The 10842-nt window shown below is 37.8% G+C and overlaps 1 protein-coding gene across 1 annotated transcript in view; it reads left to right on the top strand.

Moving 5' to 3' along the window:
* slc4a10b (solute carrier family 4 member 10b) overlaps positions 1-10842 on the top strand; it is a gene marked incomplete at its 5' end in the record, with an annotated part of 33124 nt that overhangs the window by 16758 nt on the left and 5524 nt on the right. Inside the window, 13 exon segments of the mRNA XM_014001505.1 lie at positions 1362-1519; positions 2348-2435; positions 3078-3224; positions 3320-3423; positions 3863-4037; positions 4503-4636; positions 4873-5118; positions 5228-5333; positions 5689-5850; positions 7775-7888; positions 8001-8162; positions 8248-8499; positions 8589-8657. Coding sequence (XP_013856959.1) covers positions 1362-1519; positions 2348-2435; positions 3078-3224; positions 3320-3423; positions 3863-4037; positions 4503-4636; positions 4873-5118; positions 5228-5333; positions 5689-5850; positions 7775-7888; positions 8001-8162; positions 8248-8499; positions 8589-8657 — 1917 coding nt within the window.

Below are 10842 nucleotides of genomic sequence, written 5' to 3'. Positions count from 1 at the left end.
CTGAGACAATGAATTTTGGTTTTTAATTTTTTTCCCCTGTAAGAGGTTTTTATTTAATAGAATTTTTGGACAAAAAAACTTCGCAATATATCGCCTTGCTTACAGTATCGCAATATATCGGGATATATCATATCGTGACCCCTCTGTCATGATATGTATCGTATCGCCAAATTATTGCCAATACACAGCACTAGTAAATAAGCAGAATCAAGAAGTACAATAATTTGTCACAGGTAGCTTCACCTCTGTTTTTATGAAATACTTGGATTAAATTTTGAACTTTATCCCTCAATGAGCCCCTAACACACAGAGACATGCTGTAAAAAAATTAAATAATAATTAAAGAATTGTACTAAATGCCTAAAAACCACAATAAGAACCAAATACTGGATTTACAGAGAACCATAACAACACAAAAAAGAATGCTTGTAATAAATTCATAATTTTTACTCCTGCATTTATTCATCTGTTCATTAAAGTGTCACATTTAGGAAATATGAGCAGACAGTTATGTAATTGTGTGTTTAAAATATTAATAGGGTGTATTTTTTTGCACAGAAAGACATTTGAGTGACAGATGAGGATTATAACCATGTCAAGTAAAATATAGTTAGTGAATACTGAATAGAACAGAAGCACATGAACAACAACAAAAACAAAATACAACTTTTGCTGAAAGGAATATTTGGTGTCCATGTGTTTTTTTGGACATTTGTATAAGATTTAATATGAATTTATTCACTGAACTAATAAAAAATGTTTTTTATAACTGCAGATTATTATTTACTTAAGCAAGCTGTAATTTATTTAAAACTGGGGCTAAATAACTTTGTAAAAATCTTGGTGACCATCAATCTTTTGAAGCAATTTATCACAAATCAATCTGCTTTATTAGCTCTTTCCAGGAACAAACACTATCATCCTCTAATAATTATCACAAAAAACAACGTAAAATATTAAAAAATAACTCTTATCAGTATAATTCAGGTTTTTCAAAGAGTCAAAGCAGAAAGATCAGTTTTATAGCTGGGAAGCTTACCAGGAATGTTCATTTTAGAAATGACAGCCTCTTATGAATTATTGTGTAACAGATCAGACGAACATCTGGACTCTGATAGTTTTTTTTTTCTGTACAATTTTTATTCACACATCTGTGACCTATTTGACTGTTAGGACCAACAAATCCGCTGCAGCTGGACTTTATTCAGACTAGAAGTCAGTTAAACTCCTACATTTGGGAGATTAATGTGGGGATAAAACATAAATAATGACCTCAGATAAATGCTTGCAATGTTTTCTTCAAGCTGCCCTTAATGTCAAAGCTGCTTAGCTGTTCTGGACTGTGGGGCGTTCTTTTTCAGATAGACCTTCACTTCATGAAGAAGATCCCACCGGGTGCAGAGGCGTGTAATGTGTTGGTGGGAGAGCTGGACTTCCTGAACAAGCCGGTGGTGGCGTTTGTCCGTCTTTCCCCTGCGGTTCTGCTCAACGGGCTGGCTGAAGTCCCCATTGCTACAAGGTCACTGCAGCTATGTTTTTTTTAGTCAAATAAGAAACTACAGCTTCTTAGTTGAAAATAAAAATCAGTTCCTTCCATGTCTCACATTTATTGTGACAACTAAATGTATGAATGAACTCATTCTTATTTCTTTCTTTCCAACAATTTCTTGGACTCTAAAAACTACAGTAAACTTTCAGTTGTTTGAGTTTTTAATACATCAAAAAAAGTTCAGCTTGTTCAGGATATTATGGTGGTGACTTTTGTTTCTTGTAATTTTTATAATTTTTTTTTTCTTACTGAACTGCATTAATATGTCTTTTTTGAAAGAAAAAAAAGTCTCCTTAAGATTTCCTGTCTTTATGGTTGCTTTTGTCTTTTATGCATCACTTTTTTCTTTTTATGTCTTCTTATGAATCATTTTAGTCTCTTTATGCATCCTTTTAGGGTCCTTATGGCTCATTTTTTATCCTTTCAATGTAATTTTTTGTCTTTTCATGTTTATTTTTAGTCTCTTTTTGTGCCATTTTTGGTTCCCTGTGATATGTTTACTGTTAAGCATCCTTTTTTTTGTCTTAATGCATTCTTTATGCCTTATACATTTTTGTCCTTTCTGTCCTTTTCGCCTCTTATGCTTCCTTTTTGTCTTTATCTCATTATCTTTGCTTTAGTCTTTAATGTCTCTGCTTTTTCTGTCCGTCCTTCTGCACCTTATGTCTTCTCTTCTGAAAATCTTTCAACTTGCATTAAAGTTCAGCTGTTAAACAACTCACTTTCCATGTCGTTTAGCATTAACACTGCATCTTTCCAGAAAAGTAAATTCTTTCTCGTTTCTTTTTTCCCGTCCAGGTTTCTGTTTATAATTTTAGGACCCTTGGGTCGGGGGGCCCAGTATCACGAGATCGGACGCTCCATAGCAACTTTAATGACAGACGAGGTAAGAAACAAAATGTCTCTAAAATGTTTTCACCCTAAAGGATTTCTAATGGTTTAGCACACGTGCACCACTTGAAGAAATGTCAATCATGTCTCGTGTTCAACTTTTCTGCGCTTTGCATAAATTCACAGCCCAGAAGAACTCAATTCACTTCCCTGAAGTGGTGGAACAGTTTTTCATGTGTGAAACACAGCTCAGAGCTTTCATAACTTGCTTTTGGCGATTAGTCAGCCCTCATGTGCTTCTATTTGTCCAGATTTTATGCTGTTATTTACCAAGACTGTGGAAAAACATCCACCGCACGAAAGTGTATACTCTGTTTTTGGAATAAACGCAGACAGAAATGATTAAGTTATTAGCTGTACGATGGTACCAGGAATCAGCTTTATGGAGTCAATGTCAAGTTTATACAACTTTAAAGACCTGCAGGTTTTCATAAACCTCACACAAGATTAAATGTGTCTAAAAGAGCAAAAATGATTAACTTTGGTTTCTTTCTCTTGATAATCAGTGTTTATTATATTTTGTACTCAGATTATATTTTGTCCGTCTTTATTTAGCCTCCAAACAATCACATATAACCATCATATTCTAACATAAATTGTTTTAAGCCTGAAGTGACGTCGTTTTTTTTGTCTGTAGGTTTTTCATGATGTTGCCTATAAAGCTAAAGACCGGAATGATCTGATTGCCGGTATCGATGAATTTCTCGATCAAGTGACTGTTCTGCCTCCGGGAGAATGGGACCCGTCCATACGGATAGAGCCACCAAAAAACGTACCTTCTCAGGTTTGTCCAAACTCTTTTTCTTTCTTGCTTCTGTTCTGGTATTCGACAGCAACAACCTTTAGCCTGAAACAGAAATTGAATTATTTGTTAAACAGGAAAAAAGAAAGAAAAGCAACATTTTACCAAATGGATTAGTGGAGGGCGAGGAGGAAGATGAGCACGATGGCCACGGTGGTCCAGAACTGCAGCGAACTGGGAGGTAAAATTCCAAGTTACACAGGAAATAGTTTCTGAAGTAAAATCTTATCAGCAGCAAATGAAACTAAAGTCTCATCGGTTTTATTATTAGTTTGGTTGGTGAATAGTTTTCTAACGTGCACACAAATTCTGATATGAATCCAACCAGCAAACTGAAAAATACCATCTTCCCACAAACAGACCCAGTGCAGCTGAATGCCTTTTTTCTGTGGAAACTTGTGCTGTAGCTGCAGTCCTGAAGGGGTTTCCATAGAAACATCTTTATCTATTTGCAGCTAGACTTTTCCATCTTCACACCAAACCAACAGCTCAGTTTTAGGAAGGAGGCAGGGACGGAAGAATACATTTGAGAGCAAAAACAAACAGAGCAGTGTTTTGTTTCTGTTTATGAAATAACAAAAACTGGGACATTTTAAAAGTCTAATTTTTATAATTTTCAGGTGGTTTGGTGGTCTCTTTCTGGACATCAAGCGGAAGGCCCCCCACTATCTGTCTGACTACACTGATGCTTTTAGTTTGCAGTGTGTTGCCTCTTTCTTATTCCTCTACTGTGCCTGCATGTCTCCTGTTATCACCTTCGGAGGACTGCTGGGCGAAGCGACGGAAGGAAGAATAGTGAGTTTTTTCCCCCCTGTTAAACGTTTCCACTCACGTTGTAGGAGCTTGTAAATCATGACTCAGTTTTTCATGACGGCAGATCGAATGATTATAGTCAGAACAGGATTTGCTAACAGCAATCACTCTTAGTTATCACTTGCATTCATCTCTGTTTTCTCTTGACCCAGYAAGGTGCTTAGGATGAAATCTTGCTTYATTAAGATGACATAAYGTTTGTTAAAYAGTATATATAGGAGGCCTTATTACTGATTTTAGGGGGAGCAGGGGTCAGCACAGATTTTGACAGCCTGTTGACTTTGTGTTAACTTAAGTGTTCCTGTTTAACAAGCAAACTCAGATGACCACTCTACCATTTTATTTTTCATGTCACGTATTTCTGTTTCTTGCTAAATAAAGATTTCCAGAAGAATTTGAATGTCTATATGTTATTTCACTAAAACTGTTTKCTTTCATTTCTTCCAGAGTGCAATTGAGTCCCTGTTTGGCGCCTCTCTGACTGGAATAGCCTACTCCCTGTTTGCTGGGCAGCCCCTCACCATTCTGGGGAGCACRGGCCCCGTGCTGGTGTTTGAAAAGATCCTGTTTAAATTCTGCAAGTACGCTATACTTAAAATGTGATGTCACGAAATGAAACAACGAACCGAACGACTCTGTGGTCTGTTTTATTTGTGCGCGGCATCCGTTCGGGTATAAATTCTCGGCTATTTGATCAGCTCACTTTGTAATWCATTCCCTGAGCTTCCAGCATCAATCGTGATAATGACTTTCTCCAATCTGCCACGTTTGGAACAATAAGTAATCACATTTGCTCTCCTTGTTAATCTCCATGCAGGGAGTACGGCTTGTCGTATCTGTCGCTGAGAACCTGCATCGGCCTGTGGACGGCCTTCCTCTGCATTCTGCTGGTGGCCACGGATGCCAGTTCCCTTGTTTGCTACATCACCCGTTTCACGGAGGAAGCGTTCGCCTCACTCATCTGCATCATTTTCATATATGAAGCCTTGGAGAAACTTTTGCACCTGGGAGAAATCTTTCCCTTCAATAAAAACAACAACTTGGACAAACTCACCACGTACTCGTAAGCAAAAGAATCATCTTTTTAAAAGGATGGAAAGTTGATTATGATTTTAGTAGCTGTAGCTAAAAGACAAAACAGGAATTATTAAGACACTGATTTGCTGTGACAGATGTTCCTGCGTTGAGCCTCCGGACCCCTCTAATGTGACTCTAAAGTTCTGGGAGCTCAACAACGTCACCGCCTCTGAAATCTACTGGGAAGCTCTGGAGGTGAAGGTACGACTCTGTGCAGTGATAACAGCGACAGGAAGCTGAAACAGACATGTGGGTCGTGTCAAAAGTTCAGAAAAGAACTGTTGCAGTAAAAAACTGGAGTGGAAAAGAAAAAAAGAAAAAAGGAACAGTTTGCGTTTCATCTTAAAGTGGCCAGCTTATCCAGATGGAGGAGACGAGACGAGATTTAGGACATGTGGGCTGGATTATGTTAGATTACTGTWTATCAGATTAAACCGGTACTGCAGATCGTTGTAAAAGTACTTTTTCCAGCATCGGTTGTTTCTGCTCCTGAACTCTGTCACTTCATCGCTAATCCAATAAGTCTGATTGATTCCGCTCTACTCTCCTCCTGCAGGACTGCGTTGAAAAGCGAGGGGAGTTTGTTGGAACGGCCTGCGGGCCTCACGGACCCTACGTTCCTGATGTTCTCTTCTGGTGCGTCATTCTCTTCTTTTCTACTGTCGTCATGTCTGCCTTCCTCAAGGAGTTCAAGTTCAGCAATTACTTTCCCACAAAGGTACCATGCATCACCATTATCATCTCTGTTAGACTAGAATGAGTCCAACTTGTGCAGCACAGTGCAGCATTACCCTCTAGTGGTAATATATTAGTATTGCCTGCTTGAAAGGATGTGGTTGTAGGTGGAAATAAAAACAGAACAGAAAAGTACAGATCATAAAAATATATAAGATTACACACAAAAATCACTAATAAATAAATGAATGAATGAATGAATGAAATAAAAACAGAACAGAAAAGTACAGATCATAAAAATATATAAGATTACACACAAAAATCACTAATAAATAAATGAATGAATGAATAAATAAATAAATAAATAAATAAATAAATAAAGTGAATCCAATATTAAATGTATGAGTCATAATGAAAGCATGAAGACAAATATGCTTTCAATCTGTTTTTAAAACAAGAGTTCCAGACTATTTTGACTGTTTTTTCCTCACAAATTTTTTTTATTAAGAATATTTTTTATTACATGATATTCCTACTTTCTTTTTCCTCTTTTTTTAAGCATTTTCTTTTGCATTTTTACAGTAACCCCAGAGCACCTCCTGCCTTCCCAATTTGAAATTGCATTATTAAATCTTGCTGCATATTGACTAATTAAAATTTTTTTAGTATGATAAGAAGGTTCATTTAGAGATAATTTAGCATATATTTGATATTCTCACAACTTTCAGTATCTGTCTGAGGCACTGAAACGTAAAGCTGAACTCATTTGGTTCTATCGTTTTGCTTTTTCTGTTAAAAGTGTGTAACAGTCATTTGATCTAGCAAAACTAAAAGCACTAGCTTTTCCAAGTCAGGAATAATTTATATATGCTTTTAAAAAGTGACAATAAGCATGTTTAGATTTAGATTCTCTGTCTTCCTGGACATGAAAAATCCTTAGAATGTAAGAACAAGGCAATTAAACGTCTCCTCTGTTAGCTGAAGACGTTTTGTTTCTCAACTAAGGTGCATTTTCCATTGAAAATGAAACTAAAAACTAACAGGAAAAACAATCCAGTTGCCATTTTAGGACCTAAATGAGGATAATTACAAAGCTGAGGCGGCTGGCAGAAACAGATACATATAACTATGTATTGTCAGCATTGAGGTGATGAGATGTTAAACTGAGTTAAGTTTATTTTGTCTGGAGTGTGCATGAAAAACAAACAAACCATCACGCTTGTAAAGAGGCAAATGCATTGTGTCGGATTTAGCATAAAGCTAATTTTCATCTGCTGCTCCCCTACAGGTAAATATGTTACAAAACAAAACACAATTAGTACCACCAAGTGTAATGTCAAGGGTAAAAAAAAGCAACAATTCATATAAAAGAATTACAGAACAAGTCTACTTTCCACAAATACGGATTTAAAATTGTCTAATGACAGACCCAAGTAGAATAATATACAGACTAAATAAAAAATCKAATAAATGATGAACAGTGGTGGGCAGCACTAATTTAAATATTTGTTCCACTAGCCCTAAAACACTAACTCAAATATTAAGGTCCCCTAATTCCAAAGCACTAATGCACTGAAGGTTTTTAGCAAAAGCTAATTCTAAAGCACTGAAATAACCTAATCAACACATGAACATTCTTGAACAGACAACATGAGTCACATATCGCCATGTTGCTCTCTTAATACTTATCATTGACATTCCACAGCCTTATTTGAGTTCATATATAGTCACCTGTCAGCTGTTAACATTAATGTTGATCAATAACATTTAAAAACCTCAGTTAGTGYTTCTAAATTTACCCTTTAAATTTAGCAAGTGCTAATCCACTAATAAATTTTAAAAACGGCAAAATCTCTAAAGCACTAATCAGGAAATTTGTTCCCCTATTAAGTGCTTTAGGGGAACTGTGCCCACCACTGATGATGAATTGTTTTGGTGTCACTTTCATCAGGTGCCTTTTCTTTCAGGTGCGCGCCATCATCAGTGATTTTGCGGTTTTCTTCACTATTCTCACCATGGTCTTGGTCGACTACGCCTTAGGGATCCCATCTCCAAAACTAAAGGTTCCCAGTGTGTTTAAGGTTAGCAATAAATCAAGTTTCGTTCACTAGACACTGCTCATGTAAATCCTTGAAAATGTACTAGACTCAGAAGGTGGCAGTGCAATATACAAAAGTGTTATTGTTTTGACAGCCAACCAGAGACGATCGAGGCTGGTTTATCAACCCACTGGGGCCCAACCCCTGGTGGACGGCAGTCATAACTCTCATACCGGCTCTGCTTTGCACCATCCTCATCTTCATGGACCAGCAGATTACAGCCGTCATCATCAACAGGAAGGAAAACAAACTCAAGGTACTCCTCTGCTCTGGCTGAAGCCTTTGCGTGGCTTACGTGGCGTCAACGTGACAGGATTTGTCCAACTCTCCTTCCTCTTCAGAAAGGCTGCGGATACCACCTGGACCTGCTGATGGTCGGGGTGATGCTGGGCGTGTGCTCTCTGATGGGCTTGCCGTGGTTTGTAGCGGCCACCGTCCTCTCCATCACCCACGTCAACAGCCTGAAGCTGGAGTCGGAGTGCTCGGCTCCCGGGGAGCAGCCCAAGTTCCTCGGGATCAGAGAGCAACGCGTCACGGGCCTCATGATCTTCACCCTGATGGGCTCCTCGGTCTTCATGACCTCGGTGCTGAAGGTGAGACACCATCACTACGTCCTGGTGCAGTTTTGATCTCTGATCTTTTAGGTGTGATTTTAAGCATTCAATTGTTATTGTACTTTCAGTTTATTCCAATGCCTGTGCTGTATGGAGTATTCCTTTACATGGGAGCATCTTCTCTCAGAGGAATTCAGGTAAAAGTAATAAAAAAAGAGAGTTTCCCACAATTTATTGCACATTTTTATTATTTTAGGGGGGTGGGGGGATTATGTATTTTCCAGACATATAGTTCAATTCTATACCAACATCAAGTAACTATGTTACCTTCTAAAGGCCTCGAAATTGCCCTCTGTCTCTTTAAAAACCTCCTACCATTTCCTTTTTTTGCCACTTCAGTAGAAAACAAAACTGAATGTTAGTTTCTTAATTTCTGCATCATCAGTGGCTTTTTTCATTTTTATTATTCTATAGTAAGAAAGAAAAAGAAAAATTAGAAGAGAAATATAAGAACAGTAAAGAGAGAAACCGATAGAAATTATATATGTATATAAATTATATATGTGAAATGAACAGTGCTTCATGCTGTTTACAACCTTCTTTTGGAGCATTGTATTTTATCGTAAAAAAAACAACATTATATAATATCAGTTTTGGAAAATGGCAACTCAGGATACAGTTGAACCTTATTACTCAAATGATCCCATGTTGAACCCGGAAAGTATACGTTTTCTGAAGAACCGGAGCAAGTACAGTGGCTCTTACAAGATGTTTCAGCTACTTTTTGCAAAGAAACTAGAAATATAGATCATTATGAAGCCATGTTTTGCAACACCCACCATTGTTAAGATGTGTTTTGCAATGAAATCAGAGTGATTTGCAAAGAATTGTTTCTTCCAGTCTGGTGGAGCTGAGGGGAGGCGTGGGGGAGGGGTGCTCTGCAGGGCGGGAGCTTGGCTGGGGAGGAGCTTTGGGTAAACAGGCAGCGCCTTGTACCAGAAAGTGTTTTTGCGCCTCTGATTGATTACCACAGGGGATTCAGTGATTTCTTAAATGTGCATGTCTATGTCAAAGCAACACTCTGGGTATATTTTTGATGATGAGGGAATGACATTAGAACATGATGTAACTACACATTCTCACTCCCAAGTCGTCACATATTGACGCTTAAGGTAAGGTTCCCTCTGCGTCTTATTTTGACGCATCAGGTACCCCCCTCGCGTCAGTCCTTGACGCCCGCGGCTTTTCCGGGTTGCGCCACCAGGGGTCTTTGCGTCGGGGGTCTGAGGTTAACATGAGGGATCAGGATTAATGGTTAAGTTTAGGTACTGGGATCAGGGGTAGGATGTCCATGGTGAATATTAGGTCATTTTAGGCTTCAGAACATGTTCACGTGAATTTCGTACATTTTCTAAAAATGGCTAATTTTAGCTACTATGGTCAGGGACAGGATGTCTAAAGTGAACAAAGGTAATTTCAGGCTTTGGAACGGTCGTTTTTGCGCATTTTATACACTTTCTGAAAATAAGACAACAGCTTCCGCCCCATCTCGTCAGTAACTGACGTGACGGGGGTACCCTGCGCGTCAAAATCGGACGTAGAGGGAACCTTACCAAAGCGTCACTATGTGACGACTTGGGAGTGAGAATGGGTTGGATGTAAAGCTCAAAAAGTCGATTTTGCGTAATTCCCCCCTTCCCCATTTTAAAACCACTTGTCTAACAAAATATAGACTGAGCAATTTCCTTTTCACCAGCTGACCGGTCATTTAGCAATACTCAAAATAATTTGAACAAAAATGCAACAATTTCACAATACGTCAAATGGCAAATTATAGTCTGCTATACAAAAATAGATTACTTGTGTTCACCTTTCTGAACACCTGTTTTGTTGTTTTTGAGCATCATGCAGGACCATTCAGGTAGCTTCTTTGTATTTTAGTGGTTCTGAAGTTAAACAGGACATTTTCCAATTATTATGAAGTGTAAATAATCGGCACGTTACAGTTTTTCTAAGTTGCTAAAACACATTTCTTGAAACCATCCATCTATTTCTTTAAACTGTAAACACAAAACCCAGTTTTCAAACTGCTTTCACAGAACCTCTGATTCTTCTCGCAAAACCAAACTTTAGCTTCAAAATAGTTCAAACTTTGCTCAAAACTGAACAATGTTGTCAAATCAGACCTCGAAGAAATCAAAACACAACAATACAGAGCAGTCATTACACACAACAGAGGGAAAAACGAAAACAATAATAAGATCATGAAGCTTTTGAAATAATCTTTTTTGTCCACAAAGAAGGCCTTTCCTAAACAAAACACCTGCATAGCACTTGTAGTAAATAAGTAAATAAATAAATAAATAAATAAATAAATAAAGT

This window comes from Austrofundulus limnaeus, unplaced genomic scaffold, assembly GCF_001266775.1.
Source record: "Austrofundulus limnaeus strain Quisiro unplaced genomic scaffold, Austrofundulus_limnaeus-1.0 Scaffold9, whole genome shotgun sequence".
In the NCBI taxonomy this organism is placed as follows: Eukaryota; Metazoa; Chordata; class Actinopteri; order Cyprinodontiformes; family Rivulidae; genus Austrofundulus; species Austrofundulus limnaeus.
This window is presented reverse-complemented; position numbering and strand designations above follow the sequence as displayed.